Source organism: Pipistrellus hanaki (assembly GCF_964339955.1).
Source record: "Pipistrellus hanaki genome assembly, chromosome: 14".
NCBI lineage: Eukaryota > Metazoa > Chordata > Mammalia > Chiroptera > Vespertilionidae > Pipistrellus > Pipistrellus hanaki.
Window position 1 is genome coordinate 16,410,961 of NC_140516.1, and position 15,548 is coordinate 16,426,508.

The 15,548-nt window shown below is 60.0% G+C and overlaps 1 protein-coding gene across 2 annotated transcripts in view; it reads right to left on the reverse strand.

Annotated features, from left to right (window-relative positions):
* Nucleotides 1–15,548, reverse strand: part of UNC5B (unc-5 netrin receptor B) — an 85,919-nt gene that overhangs the window by 3,588 nt on the left and 66,783 nt on the right. Inside the window, exons 3-16 of one of the 2 annotated variants that reach the window (XM_084903686.1) lie at nt 12,632–12,775; nt 12,085–12,188; nt 11,198–11,378; nt 10,105–10,272; nt 9,221–9,385; nt 8,989–9,021; nt 7,132–7,326; nt 6,452–6,841; nt 5,782–5,869; nt 4,488–4,656; nt 4,125–4,358; nt 2,530–2,679; nt 1,727–1,891; nt 420–601 (exon numbers count right to left, since the gene is read on the reverse strand). In XM_084903686.1, coding sequence (XP_084759812.1) covers nt 420–601; nt 1,727–1,891; nt 2,530–2,679; nt 4,125–4,358; nt 4,488–4,656; nt 5,782–5,869; nt 6,452–6,841; nt 7,132–7,326; nt 8,989–9,021; nt 9,221–9,385; nt 10,105–10,272; nt 11,198–11,378; nt 12,085–12,188; nt 12,632–12,775 — 2,368 coding nt within the window. The remainder of the gene's footprint in view (nt 1–419; nt 602–1,726; nt 1,892–2,529; nt 2,680–4,124; nt 4,359–4,487; nt 4,657–5,781; nt 5,870–6,451; nt 6,842–7,131; nt 7,327–8,988; nt 9,022–9,220; nt 9,386–10,104; nt 10,273–11,197; nt 11,379–12,084; nt 12,189–12,631; nt 12,776–15,548) is intronic. The other variant, XM_084903687.1, reaches the window with a different exon arrangement.

Below are 15,548 nucleotides of genomic sequence, written 5' to 3' on the forward strand. Positions count from 1 at the left end.
AGAAACCAGCGCTCCATTCTCTCTTCCTCCTCCTACGGCCAGCCCTGCCGGCCGGGCCCCGTGGGCTCCCGAGAGCAGGGAGAGAGCCTCAGACGTCTTCGCAAACCCCACCCGTTTCTACTACGATGTCCTAAACCTGACGTGTGCTCAGGGCAGGTGTAGGAAGTGGTTTCTCCGTCAGTGTGACATCATGATAACGGCCATTACTGCCACTGCGTTTACCCAGCATTTTAAGGTCTCCAAGAACGTCTGACTCCATGCTGTCTCTGTTCCTCAGCACTCGGGGGCTCTCCCTGCTCCGTCCCGGGCCTGGCCTCACCCGACTGCCGCAGGCCAGCACGTAAGCACCAGCCTCTCATTCATTAATCAATGGGCGTCTCGGACCCTGCACCCTCAGGGGGCCGGGTCCCAGCACTCACCGGTCCATGGAGAGCTTCTTCGCCAGCAGGCGCCAGTCGTTGCCCCGCGAGTTCGGGGCGTCCAGGCTGTTGCATATCTTCTGGCGGATGGACAGCGGGATCTTGAAGGCGTAGGGTCCCAGCTGGGTGGTGAGCACGCCGCTGGGAGCAGAGCAGAGGGCGTCCAGGGAGCCGGCGGGTGTCTGGAAGGGCAGGGGGGCGAGAGTGAGAGGGGCAGAGGAGGCTCTACCAGGGGTCCTCAAACTTTTTAAAGTGGGGGCCAGATCACGGTCCCTCAGAGAGCTGGAGGGCCGGACTATATGAACTACTAATTCCTACTGTAACACCTCAGCTGCGCTCACTGCCCAAAAAACCTGGCGGGCAGGATCAGACTCCTCTGGGGGCCGCATGTGGCCCGCGGGCCGTAGTTTGAAGACCCCTGCGTCAGTCGCCACCTGCCCCGGACAGGCCGCAAACACTTCGTCAAAGGCCTTCTCCCCTAGAGGCTCAGCCCCTGTGAGCCAGGGCTGCACGCCTGAGCCCCGGCCCTCAGGGGCGCATCAGGCTAGTGGACTGCCCATGGCGGATGCTAATGCAGCCTCAAGGCGAGGGAGCCATGAGGAGCCCCAAGTCTAGAACAGGAAGGGACCTGCCATGATCACATGCCACACCGGTGGCAGAACTGGGCCCAGGCCCACAGCCAGCGCTCTTTTTTTTTTTTTTTTTTTTAAATATATATTTTATTGACTTTTTTACAGAGAGGAAGAGAGTTAGAAACATCAATGAGAGAGAAACATCGGTCAGCTGCCTCCTGCATACCCCCTTCTGGGGATGTGCCTGCAACCAAGGTACATGCCCCTGATCGGAATCGAACCTGGGACCCTTCAGTCCACAGGCCGATGCTTCATCCAATGAGCCAAACTGGTTTCGGCCAGCCAGTGCTCTTCCCCACAGCACGGCCAGGAAGGCCCAGCACTGCCCCCTGGTGGCCTGGCTTTCGTGGACCTTAATCCAGGTTTAGACGGGTGCAGAGCTGCAGGCTGGGGCGGAGCAAGGTCCTGACACAGGTCCATGGTACCTGCCCTCCCTGGAACCTACGTTTTCATCTCCCGGGGGATCACTGGGTTTGTTTCCCTGGTGGCTGTGGAGACTGAGTGAGAAAATCTAGGAACAGTACATGCCAAGCACAGGGTAGGCACTCAACAAATGGCAAAAAGGGCCCAAGTCCCAGCTCAGACTGGGGGGCATGTCTCTATGCGAGATGGCGTTTCCACTCAGACGGGGGGCGAGCACGGGGTGTGCACGCCGCCCCAGCCCTCCCGCCTCACCTCTGCCAGCGTGGTGTGCAGCTGGAAGATCTGGCCCTCCCCCTCCACCTGCCGCACGCAGATCTTGCAGGTGAACTCGGTGGCGGCCAGGCTGTGCCTCTCCAGGGAGAAGGTGCAGTGAAGGGCCCTCTGGCTGCCACTCCAAATGTGACAGAAGGGGATCTCCTGCGGAAGGAGGAGGCGGGTCAAGGAGACAAGCCCGGCCTGCCCAGGCCGCCGGGAGTGACGGCAGAGGAGGAAATGGGGCCAGTGCAGGGAGGGCTGGGACCTCTCAGGGGGCAGTTCAGGCCTCTCCATCCAACGGGGCAGAGGAAGAGCTGGTCAAGGGCTCTTCATCTGAGAAAGGGAAGGAGGCACAAGCCTGAATGTGTGTGTGTGTGTGTGTGTGTGTGTGCATGTGTGCCTGGGGCTGGGAAGCCAATGGACTCGGTGGTGTCCCAGGCGGGTGTGGCAGAGGGGTGTGACCATCGTAGGTAAGTTTGGACGGTCTGCCGGGCGTGGGTGCTCTTGGGGAGGGTGAGGTCTCTTGGAGGAGGATGTGGGAGACATCTGTGCATGGGAAGTGGGTGGGAGGGGAGTGTGGCTGTCCATGGTGGGGGTGTGCCTAGGCACGACTGGAAGGGAGCCTGGCAAGGGGGGTGGGAGGGAGACAAAGACGGAGGGGCAAGGCTTCAGGGTCGAGGGGGGAGCAGAATCTGGGAGGGGAAACTGGTCTTCCCTGGGCAGGTCCCCAGGTGTGTCCCACTCCAGCCCCAGCCCCAGCCCCAGCCCCAGCCCTCCCCACCCTGCAGCCCGGCCCTCACCTGGTACTTGGCCAGCAGCTTGCTCCTCCAGTGGGCGTGCGGGATGTCGTGTAGGGAGAGGCGCAGGTTGTGGTAACTGTCCTTGAACAGCAGGGGTTTGGGCTCCTCCACGAGGTACCCGCCCAAGGTCCGCTCCAGCTCCAGCACCTCCTGTGGGCGGGGCAACAGGAAGGGGAGCCCATCGCGCTTGGCCAATAGGCCCTTTCCTACGGCAAGCTCGGGGGCTGGGACAGACTCAGGCAGAGGGCACCAGGCTGAGACTTGGAGGGCAGAGACCCATCTGAACACAGGCTGGGCATTGGGTAAATGCTCATAGAAGGCTTATGGACATGTGGACAGATAGACATGTGGACAGATAGACAGGAAAAAAGTGGGTAGATAAATGAACAAATAGTGGGATGGATATATAAATGGATTTATATATAAATGGGTAGGTAGATGAACTGATGGATGGATAAATGGCTAGATAAACAGATATGGATAGAGAGAGACACAGAGATGGATCTACAGATAGATATACAAACGGATGGTTGTAAAGTAGAAGGACAGATGGAAGGACAGGTAAATGGGTAGATGCGTGAAAGCTGGATGGACAGAGGGACTGTTGACTGAAAGAGTATGTAGAGGGATAGGCAGAAAGTTAGATAGATGGATGGATGGATGGATGGATGGATGGATGGAGGATGGACAGATGGACCAGGACTGAGTAACAAAGAATGCCATCATGCCAAAATGTGGCAACGTCCCTCTTAATCTCCACTCCAATCCCTGAGCAAAGCAGGACATCAGCCAATGGCCCAGTATGATTCCAGGCCACCAGGCCATTCCCCAGGAGTCTCCAGCCCATCTGGACCTCCTGGCACTTCAGGCCCGAGCGGTCCCAGCAGGCGGCACTCACTCTCCCATGAGGCCTTTTCACCTCTGTTGCATCATCTGGCAACTCAGAGTTTGAGACAAGTCACAGGAGAGTGGGAGACCAAGGAGCTGCACCTGTGAACAGGGTCCTCCAGGTCGATGCCCCTGGCCTCGGACAAGTTCCAAATCCCTTGGCACGGCCCCGGGAGTGCTGGGAAGCTGAGCTCGGCCTGTCTCGGCCCATCCTCCTCCCTCACACGCTCACACCCTCTGCACGCTTCGGTCCCGCAGAAAGACACACCTGCCTCTGCAGAAGCTGTTGCCTCCAGGAATGCCCTTCATCCTCTATCCGCATGCCTACCCATCCTTTGGAGCCGGCCAGCTCTGCTGGGAAGCCTTCTCTGACCCCTCCCCCAACCCCGGGCCCTGGAAGCCCCTTCCAGGCGGGTGCTCCCTCAGCAGTCTGGATGACCACCATCAGGGACTCCCACCTTCAGCCTGGAGATTGGTGAGGGCAAGACCTGTGCCCGATCCCTCTGTATCTCAGAGTCTGATGCCATTTCAATGTTTGAGGAATGAATGAATGAATGAATGAATGAGGCTGATGATGGCGGAGGGTGCCTGAACGATACCATGCCCTTGGGGAGGGGAATACTAGAAGGTACCATGCAGCTGGCTGGCCAGGGGTGATGTATCTACCGTGTGCCAGGGCTGGGCGGGTACCTGTGGCCTGGCCTTACCTTCAACGCTACCGGTGTGTCCTCAAGGCAGTAGACCCTGAGGCTGTACTCCAGCGATGTGCAGAGGGCGGGGGCGAAGATGGCCAGCTGGAGCCGCTTCACTGCTGAGCGGGAGTAGGACTCACCCGTGAACACGTAGGTGCCCAGCTGGTCTAACAGGATGTGGCAGGACCTGGCCTCCAGCTGGCAGTAGCAAGGGGTGTCCAGGGTCTCCTCATCCAGGGTCACCACCTCCTGCAAAGTGAGAGTGGGGGTGGGGAGGACAGGTCACAGTCAAGGCTGTGCAGGGTCCGTCCAGGTCGGGCCAGAGGAAAGCAGGCAGGTTCAGAGGGTGGGCCTGGCCCCCCGGCTGTGGATGCTCACCTCCCAGTGGCCCTGGTGGGCCTGGGTCTTGAGCTGGAAGATCCAGCTGCTGGCACTGACTTCGGCACAGTGGGGCACCGTGAGGATGACGGGGCGGCACAGCAGGAGGCCTGTGGGCCCGCAGGTCACCGAGGGGCTCAATACTGTCTGGGTCCCTTCCAGAAGGGGGCTGGGGACAGGAGGCGGCAGTGAGGGGAGGCCGAGCGCTCAGCCAGGGCTTAGATGGGTGCTGGGCTCCCATCTCTGTCCCTGTTCCTGGGTGACAGAGGGCGGGTCTCCACCCCTGGGGCTCCCAGAGGTCAGGGCTTAAGGAGAGGCAGAGAAATGGCTTAACCTGAAGGTTGTTTCTGGCTTTTGCTATCACCCTATGACGTCCTCATAACCAAACCTTTGCTCACATTTCAGACTCTGCACTCGTGGAGTTTTTTTTTTGTTCTAGTTTTGTTTTTTAATTTATTTTTATTGATTTCAGAGAGGAAGGGAGAGGGACAGAGAGAGAGAGAGATAGAAACGTCAATGATGAGAGAGTTATTGATTGGCTGCCTCCTCCATGTCCCCTATTGGGGATCGAGCCCGCAACCTGGGCATGTGCCCTCGACGGGAATTCAACCAGGGAACTTGCAGTCCACAGGCCGATGCTCTCTCCACTGAGCCGAACCAGCCAGAGTCTCGTGGAGTGTTTTAATGGGGCTGCTCCACTGTCCTCTGGGAAGCTGGTACCGCTCCACACTCCTGCCAGCATGCCATGGCGGGCTGCGTGCCACGCTTTTGCTGGCACAAAGGCATTTATATTGAAATATAAATCTTTATGAATTCATGAAGCAAAAAAAAAAAACCAAAAAAACAAAAACAACCCTCCCAATATCTCACGGCTGTTTGAGTTACTATTGGACTACAAATTAGGTTGAACAATATCTCATAACCTATTGGCTAGTGTGTGTGTGTGTGCTCGCACACAAAACAAAAAGTATGTGTAAATCACTGTTCATATCCTTTGCCCGTTTTTGTACTGAGATGTAAAATTTTTTTCATTGGTCTCTAAAACCTCCCTGCATCGTAAGGAGATTGCCCTTTGTCATGTTGTGGCTAGCTTGTAAACTGCCTTTCAGGTTCTGAGATTGGTTGTGCTGGTCCTGCACGCTTTGGGTGTGGACCTAACATCGACCACGCCTTCCTCGGCGGACTGGCGCCTGCCCAGGCTCAGGCTCAGGCGGGGAGAAGGGGTATGTGAGCCCAGGGTAAGCAGGCAGCAGGGAGAGGGGCAGCCCGGACCGGCGCTGGGGTTTCTACTCACAGGGCGTTCTCCGCCTTGTTGATGAGGAGGTACATTTCGTAGAACTTGCCCTGGGGGATGGCTCCGTTGGGCACCAGCAGGCTGACCCCTAGGGGGAGGGAGAGGTCAGCAGGGAGGGGCTGAAGGGAGTCCAGGGGTTTCGAACAGGCGGTCACCAGCGGGGGCTGGGAGAGAAGGCCTGGAGACTGGGTGTAATGCGAGGCCCGGCCACTGACCAGAGGGCCTGTCAGGAGCACAGGGGCCTCTGGCGTTGCAGTGGGGTGGAGAAGGGGCAGAGACCTGGCGTCTGAAGGTCCCAGTGCTGCCTCCAGCCTCGGGTATGACGCTGGGTAATTGTTAACTGGGCTTTGCACCCTTGAGATGGGCACCACGGCCCTTTCTGATGCCAGAAAGCACTATAGTTTTGTTGATTACAATGGGGCAACCTCTCCCCACTTAACAGACAGAGGAACTGAGGCTTAGAGTGTGGCTGGACCAAGGTTCCCCTGCCACAGTGAGGCAGAGACAGGCTTCGACCCCAGACCTTCTCTTTTATAGTCACATCTTCCCCCTGGGCCTCACTTTCCCCATCTGTGAAATGGGGGCAGGGAAGGCCTATCCTCTGCTGGGTGCTGGGGCTGTCAGAGGATGGGCCCAGGCCATGCTGACAGGCAAGCAGAGAGGGACCCACCTGTGCCGGGGATGCTGAGCCGCCCGCCCAGGCAGCCGAAAGTGCCGCTGACGCTGCTGCCCGGGTCGCGGGGCAGGCCCAGGAGCTGCTGGGAGCCGAGGCTGGCGCTGCGCAGGTGCAGGAAGTGGGGGTCCCGGGAGTAGTCGCCGGGGTACGTGCCGGGCGGCAGGACCCCCAGCAGGTCAGCCCCGTCGGGCAGGCCTGGCCCGGAGCCCGTGGTGCCGGAGCTGTACACCTTGATCTTGAGGCTCGGCAGGGGGTCCAGCAGGGGCGAGTTGGTCATGGGGATCTTGTCGGCCGAGTCCTGCAGGGCGTACACGGGCCCGCGGTAGATGCCGGCGCTGGCGGTGAGGTCGGGGGGCACCGAAGGGTGCAGGAGCTGCGGGTGGTCTGCAGAGGTGGGCTACAGTCAGACCCAGATGGGCCTCGCTGGCCCAGCCCCACATTCTGCTCCTGCCAGGGACCCACCTGTTGCAAACCCCCCACCCAAATGCCCAGCTGCAAAAGGCTTCGGGGACCCACCAGGCTGGGTCACCCCTTTTCCTTTTCTGCATCTCTCTAACCCAAACCAACCCAGAGTCAGCTCTAGAACAAGCTCTGGAGCCCCAGAAGGGAGCCTGCCTGCCACACCCCTCTGGGTGCCCTGTCCCCGCCTGCCAACCAGGTGTCCCCGGTCTTACTGGGCCGCGCGGTCTTGAAGTTGACGGGGTGGAAGCCCCCGGTGAGGGCGGCGGACGAGTCGGTGATGTCGGTGTCCAGGTCCCGGCAGTTGCGGCGGTACACCACCACCGCCACGACCATGAGGACCGCCGCCACCACCAGGATGGCCACCACGATGCCGGCGTACAGCGCCACGTCCCCCGAGGACTCCAGGACTGCGGGGCGGGAGGGCTGTGTGAGGGCGGGGTCCGGGGCCCAGGCCCGGGGAGCCAGGGAGGCCCGGGGTCCCTAGGGAGGGGCAGGGCCTGGGCTCTAGTCCGATCCCAGCCACGACGGGCTGGTGACCTCAGGCAGGGCTTGAACCTCTCTGAGCACCAGTCTCTCTAAGTAAAATGGCCTCAAAACCTCTGGTCTGCTCTCTGCTCAGTGTGGCAAGGAGAGGCCAAGGGACTGGTCACTCCCAGGAGGGATTCACTGCTCACTGCTGAGGAGCCAGGGCCTGTGGCTCAGCCACAGTTTGTCCCGTCGGAGCTGGGTTCCAAACTAGAGTCTCACTTGCAGCCCCTGGCAAATCTCCAGAGGGCCAGGCTCCCCGCCATGTTTGCAAGTGGCGGCTCCAACCCACCCAGCTCCCGCTCTGTGCTGAGGGGCGGGAGGTGAAGGTGGAGGGGCGGGAGGGGGAGCAGGTGGAGGGGAATGAGATGCAGGGCGATGGATGGGGTGGAGAGGAGGTGAGCAGGTGGAGGCAAAGGAAGGGGCCCAGAGAGGCGATGGTTGACTACACTCCCCTTCCCCGGGACAGGCCACTGGGCTGGGGGACACCAGCGCTGGTGGGGGCAGGGCAGCTGCTGCACAGCTGGACTAACTCCACCCAGCGGGCAGGAAGGGGTCCCGTCAAGACTCGGGGACTAAAGGAGGGCTGGCCGACAGAATTCCCATGGTGATGAATGAAGACACTATGTCCTAACCACATAGAGCCACTGAGCAACTGAAATGTGGCCAGTGAGACTTAGGAACTGGATTTCTAAACACATTTAATTTAATTAAGGTGAATGTAAGTTTAAAGAGCCGTACTGGACAGCACAGGCAGAACCAAGGTAATTGCTGTGGGAGCCCTAGGCGGCATTTTTCCTGTCCCTGGGTCCTTGGGGAGGGCACTATGCCCGCCCACTTCTGCACCTTCTGGTACCCACCCCTCTGGGGGCTTCTACTCCCAGGGCTGATGTCTCGCTAACCACTGTGGTCACTGGCCTGGAGATTTACACTCTAATCAGTCAACAGCTCGGCCCCCAGTGAGCTGGGGGAGGGGCTCACTGCTGATTTGATGGCTCCAGAATTATTTGGAAATTGTGGTTTCATTACTACAGGCCTATCTCCCCCGGCGGCTTTACTGCTCTGGAGTTAAGGCAGTGCAGCCTCTGGGGGCTAGAGGCCAAGCCCCCGGGGCTGACGGCAGCCCAGGGATCTTAGGAGGCTCTGGCCAGCTGCTGGGGTACAGAGGGGGGCACCGTGATGGACAGGTGTGGGCCTGCCCCCTGGCGCTGGTCCAGAGAGGAGGCCAAGGGGATGGGGCTGAGAGCGGCAGGTTCGCCAGGAAAACATCCACCTCAAACCTGGCTCGACCCTGGGCAAGTGCCTTCTCAGGCTTAGCTTCTTGTCCCGCATAGTGAGAGTCAAGATGCTGCCCCCAGGCCTTTCTGTCAGCCCAGGGTCTGCCTGTCTGCGTGTAACGGAGGGAGACACCTACGGCAGGTCCTAGGAACCTGCGGAGGGTCGGTGGGCAGGCACCTTCCACTCCCCCTGCCCCCTCCTCCCCCCTGGAAAAGCCACCACGGAGAGCCCCGGAGGAAAGAGGACAGCGATGAAATGGGACTTACGGTGGCTTTTGGGGTCACTTAGAGTTTTCTTATCTGTTGAAGGAAATAAAGGGAAAGACAATGACACAGGTGGCAGGGACAGGTGGTAGAGAAGGTGACGGAGAATGGCCCGAATGAGATGAGGGATGTAGTGGGTGGGCAGAGGCCCCGAGGGGCTGTTCCGCTGCAGGCGGGGCACTGAGGCCTAGGGGTGCGGCCGGGGCATCCCTGGTCCGTCTTCCCGAGGACTCACTCTGCATGCACAGCCCGTCGGTGCAGTTCTTGGAGTCGAGCAGGGTCCCGCTGCAGTCCCGGCCTCCGTTCTGGGGTGGGGGTGCCATGCACTCCCGGCTGCGCCAGTGGGCACACTCTGTGCTGCAGGCTGACCACTTGCTCCACTCTGTCCACGCGCCATCCACTATGGGAGCATAGCAAATGGTACATGAGAACACATGCACACACACACACACACACACACACACACAGAGTTATGTGCCTAGAACACAAGACACCATACAGGCCATACAGAGAAATCCATGCCACATCCACACAGCCCCATACCAAGGCAGAGCCAGATGTGCCCGGTGGGCAAAGAGAACACAAGTAGATGCATAAAGACACACAGAGGCAGCCCAATGCACAAATACATACACAAGGATACAAATCCAGCAGATACCACACCACTCACAGAAACATGTAACCACAGGACACTCAGCCAGACAAGCAAGGACAGACACACAGATGGAGAGGCCGTTACACAAAGACAAAAGGAGAAGCGGATGAGGGTCAGCAGCCACGGTGTGCCTGACAGTCAAGTACAGGAGTGCAGGCGCCCTAAGTCCAGGCAGCTCTGGGACCCTGGCCAGAAGAGCCCTCCCCTCCAATCAGAGCTCAGCTCAGAGCCTCTGCCTCGTCTCTTTGGCAGCCAGGGAAGGACAAAGGTCAGAGATCACGGCACTTAGCCATGACCTCTGACCTTTTCAGCCAGCTGTGGGCCCTGGGACAAGCACCTGCTCTTCCCCACGCGGGGAGAGAAAGGCTGTGTCCTGACCCTGGCAGACACCACAGCAGAAGACAGGGCTGGGGGCTGGGTGAGAGCTTGATGTGGGCAGGGCCTCACCTGGCCAGAGGCCTTACCTGGGCACACGGTGGTGCAGGAAGCCTTCTGGAAGGCCTGGCCCTCGCAGAAGGCTCCTCCGTTGAGCGGGGTGGGGTTGGTGCAGGTCCGTGTGCGCTTCTGCCAGCCGCGGCCACAGCGGTTGGAGCAGGGCGACCATTCGGCCCAGCTGGACCATCCGCCGTTCACTGCAGGGGGCAGCAGGTGTCACCCCAGAGGCCCGGCTCTGTGACACCCATGATCCCCCAAACCCTCTCTCTCCACCCTTGACGAGTCTTCTACTGAGGCTGGCCCTTCCTAGCGGGACCCCTCCTGCCTGCAGAGCTGAGCACACAGATACCAGCAGGCAGACCTGGCTGCAACCTTCAGCACCCGAGGGGTCCCTCGAGGTCCCGGTCTGTTCCCCGCCCCCTGGTAACATGGCAGATGACAGTCAGAGAGGGCTGACCCCCAGGATCTCCCGTGAGTGATGGGGGACCTGGGACTGGAACCCAGTGTGGGGTTCCTTCTGCAACATTCAAGGAATCTCAGGGGTGGCTCCGCTCCCACCCAGGGGACAGCAAGGAACAGCCTTTGGGCCGGGCCAGCAGCCCCTAACTCTGCTAGGGCCATGGGCGAGGGCCGTGGTCGGCAAACTGTGGCTTCCAAGCCACATGCAGCTTTTTGGCCCTTTGAGTTTTCCAAAGGCCAGCTTAGGGCACCCGAATCAAGTTAATAATAATGTACCTCCCACACAGTTTAAGTTTAAAAAATGTGGCTCTCAAAAGAAATTTCAATTGTTGTGTGGTTGATATTTGGCTCTGTTGAGTAATAAGATTGCCGACCACTGGGCCAGGGTGGGGATCCCGACTGGCCGTGCCCCAGATCTGACTCTGAGAGAGTTGGGTCTTCTCCTTCGGGGGCAGGAAAAGGGTCTGGGAAGGGTGGGTGCTCCTGGCCAGGGTCTCAGGGGCCTCACGCGACCACTAGTTTTGCCACGTAACCTTGTGGGCTCCACCTGCTCACTGGTTGCCCAGGGTCCGGCTGTGTCCTGAGTAGGGCGGGTCAGGCGGCCACCTAGCCCTGGGCTGCCCCCGCCCCCCACCGGCCATGCCCGCCCCCTCTGGCCCGCACCATAGACGATGATGGTGGCCGTGGTGCTGCGGCGCTTGGCCACGATGTTCTTGGCCACGCAGGTGTAGTTGGCCGTGTCGGACAGGCGGGCCTGGCGGATGATGAGGTTGTGGTCGATGGTGAGCAGGAAGTTGGAGTCCTGGGTGGGGTCAATGACGTCCTCGTTTTTGAGCCACTCCACCTGCAGGGACAGGGTGGAGGGGCGTGAGGACCCGGGGGCTGCTCCCTCTCTGGAGGGTTAGGGAGGCCTGGCAGGAAGCAGGATGGCGGTTTTCTCTGTGTCCACCCACCGTGGGGATGCGGCGAGGCGGGGCCTCTGCCGGCCAGGCCCTCGCAGAGCAGCACAGAACACAGTGGTTAAGATGACCACTGGGGCCGAAACCGGTGTGGCTCAGTGGATAGAGCGTCGGACTGCGGACTGAAAGGTCCCGGGTTCGATTCCAGTCAAGGGCGTGTACAATGGTTGCGGGCACATCCCCGGTAGGGAGTATGCAAGAGGCAGCTGATCAATGATTCTCTCTCATCAATGTTTCTAACTCTCTATCCCTCTCTCTTCCTCTCTGTGAAAAATCAATAAAATATATTAAAAAAAAAAAAAAAAAAAAAAAAAGATGACCACTGGGTGGGCTGTGGGAGGTGGGGTGCACAGCCTGCGGCCAACCCAAGGAGTCCCAGGGGTTCCGGCCCCGGTTCTGTTGCATCCCATGGGGCAGCCCCTGCAGAGGGCCCAGCCGGGGTCTGGCATGTGCTGAGCTGGGCAGAGGTGGCAGTTCCCCCTCTGTGAAGTGAGGAGGGCTCTGAGAGAGGGGGGCATCCTGTCATGGCTGGTGTTAACGCCATGCTCACTGGCCTCTGCCGTGCCCAGTGTCCTCCCTGTCCCCACTCACCTCAGCCACAGGCACCCCCTCTGGTGGGCGGCACTGCAGGAGAACCTCGTGGTCCAGGGGTACCTCCTTGCCCAGAGGCTCCTGGTCGAAGTTCTTGCGCAGATCTGGGAAGAGGGAGGGGACAAGGCCCAGTCTGGAGGCTGAAGTGCCCCATTCCAGCCACGAGGTGGCAGTGCACACCAAGGGAACGTTAGTGGGGACGCCAATATTATTAGCCTCTTCTCTAAAGTGGGGCCTTCCCAGGGGGAGTTGCTGACACAGGGTTCCCTCCCCGATGGCCTGGAGTGGTGAGGAAGCTGGCAGCTTCCTTGTGTATGGATATGGTGAAAACTGGCCTTTACAAATCTGTGGGCCAGGGGCAGCCCAGGTTCTGGGTCTAGAAGCCCGCCCTGAGCTGGCATCCATGGGCCCTGATGTCTCTGTGGGGGGTTGTTTTCAGCTAGATACCCCCCGAGTGTGTGGGATTCCCACTCCAGGATCCACAGGGACGGGGAAAGGACCCAGGGACTGGAGCGTGTGGAGGGGGATGTCAGGGTGGCTGGCGTACATGCGATGCGGACGTAGGCCCGGCGACTCTTGGTGGTGCCTGCAGAGCTCCAGGCCACGCACTGGCACCAGTAATCCTCCAGCCCGAACAGCTCCTCCACCTGCTGCCGGGACACCTCGATCTGCACCTCTCGCACCCGCAGGCCTGGGAGGAGGAGAGACAGTCAGGGGCAGGCTGAGGACATGGGGCATAGGGCAGGGCGCCATGACCCCTCTTCCTCTCTATCCCAAGTCCTGGCTGGTCTGCCAAGGGCCTCTCATTCTCATCTACCTTCTCATCTCTCTGCCGCCACCCGGACCCCAGCTGCCACTGCCGCTCACCGGGGAATGGCAATGGCTAAGACAAGCCCTCTCCCCCCATCCAATCCACTCTCCACCCAAAGCCAGCGTGTGCTCCTCCAGATCCACACATTTGGCATGCCATTCCCCTGGTTATGTCTCCGGTCTGCTCAGCGTGAAGACCCAGATCCTCCCTCTGGCCCTCAGGCCTTGCACAATCTACTCACTGCAGCAGGCCCCCCCCCCCCCCCCCCGGGCGTCCTCCAGACCCGCATGCTACCCTGGCCCCTTTGGCCACAGGCTCTGTGCACAGAACTCCCTTCTGTCCTGTGTGCAGTGAACTCCCAGTCAGCTTTGGGCTGGGCCCCCGGACCCTGGTCCATGCCCACCGGTTCTCACAGTACTGCTCCGTGCCCAGACACCGCACCAGACACTGGCTGTCATTCCTGCCCAGCCTGGTCTCCCCACAGCACCCACCACAGTGGGGAACAGCCTCATCCCTGGATGTGCTCCTGGGTTAGCCATCTGCCTCCTGCGGGAGAGGGAGGAGGGGCTTTGCCTGATGACCGCTCTGGCCTAGAAGAGGCTCCCCACATATCTGAAGAGAGCACGCAGCCTCTCCCTGGTCATGGCCCTGGAGCCTGTGGGGCTGGTGCTGAGGGGAGGACCCTCTTCCAGGGAGCCCCCTGGCCTCTCACTGGCTCCCTGTCAGGACCTGAAGGCCTCCCTGGATCACTGCATCCACTAGCTCACAGAGAGGGAATCACAAGTGAGCCCCCTGGGTGAGGGGGGCCCTCTGAAGCTCCTCCTCAGAGCTTGTGGGAGAACGGCGAAACCTCCTCCTCCAGGAAGCCCTCCCAGACTCCCCTGCCCCGGAATCCCTACGGCTGCTCCTCCCTGCCATGTGTCCCAGCTCACACGTTTGTTCATGGCTGCACATGGGTTCTAAGAAGCCCCCTGAGGGCAGGGCTGCCGACTGCACACATGCTGTCCTGTGACATGGTGGCTTAAACAAAGCTGGACAGACGGGTAGGTTTGAATCCTGGCCTCACCCTCCCGCCCCAGCTCTCTGCGTGAGACTTTCACTAAGTTACTTAGCCTCCCTGAGCCTCTGGCCCCTCATCACAATAAAACACTCGGGGTAAAACACCAAATGGATCAGGGCACTTACTGGGCCACGGCACACAGCTCACGCTGACACAAAGCCACCCTGTCGGTCATCTGGACCTCGTCCAGCCCCTCGTGTACATTCAGAAAGGGCGGGTGGCAGGCCCAAAGGCCCAGAGCAAGGTGCCAGCAGAGCTGAGATCAGGGCTCTTGGTGTGCTGCCAGGGTAGCACGCTGTCCCTGACACGTGACGCCTCTCTGGACATTCTCCCAACAAAGTCATTGCCTGAACTCTCCTGCATCCCAGGGGGAGGGGCTTCCCCGGGGAGCCCCCCTCTTGACAGCCAGGGACCTCAATGGGAGGGGGCTGGCATTTGCTGTTGGGGAGCAGCAGGAGGGAAGAGGCTGCTTTGAAGGTGGGAGAGAGAGAGGGGTTCTGCTCGCCCCCAGTGGCTACCTGGCGGCTGGCCCATCACATGAAGCTGCGAGGCCCAGGGCTGGGGAGCAGGTCCCTGGCCCTTAGTCTCCAGGTGGTGAGCCTGGCAGAGGGGACCACCCATCCAAATGGTTTCAGCAACACCCACCCGATGGACAGAGGGACACCATCGTCTCGGGCAGCTTCACACCTTGGTGATGGTCCTGGCAGGCCTCCTAGACGTGAGCCCCAGCACATGCTCCCCCCGCGCCCCCTGGAGGATGGCAGCCTGGAGGCAGTGCCTCGGTAAGGACACGGAACTGGGCTGCCTGCCCCAACCGGGCATGAGTTGCCACCAGTCCCGCCTGTCCTGGCCCAAAGCGGCCCTCCTCAGTGTTTTCAGGGCCTCGGGAAGTGCCAGGGAAGGCCAGGGGTGGGGGGCAAGAGGCTCCATTAGAACCGGCCACGCTGCTGCCAGGGGAGTGGCCCACGGGACCACTGTCCGTTCTCTGTAGCTAATGGGACCACCGTGCCCCAGTTCCTAGCGCTGGCGGGGCTCATGCGCCTGGTAGTTGGAGGGTAAGAGCCACGCTGCTACTGTTACTAACAATCGCAGGGGCTGTGGGGGTCCCCAGCGGGGTACACTGTCCCCTTCCTCTGCCTGGACTCCCATGCTGACCTCCGATACAGGCCGGAGGGGCTCAGGAGGACAGAGAAGGAAGGCCAAGGTTTAAAGGCAGAGGACGGAGGAAAAGGCGTGTCTGGGGTGCCCGCTGGATCCCGCGCTGCTCGGTGCCTTGCAGGCGCTCCCCAGGCGGCCCCCCAGATCAGAGAGAGAGGCGTGAGCTCCGAGAGGCTGAGCCCCTTGCCCGGGACCACTCACCCAGAGTGTGGGGGTGGCTGGCATAGATTATTTGTCTCTTAAAAAACTGCCTTTTTATTTTTAGATTTGGGGCAAGAATGCAACTCCGGCTCTATTTTTAAAACGTTCTTTTAAAAGTTTGGCAAAAGATTCACGATATAAGACTTAACCATTTTAACCATTTCTAGTTCCGTGATATTAAGTACGTTATGGGGTATACGTTTGAAGCCTGGGGGGTGGTGTGGTTCTGAAATG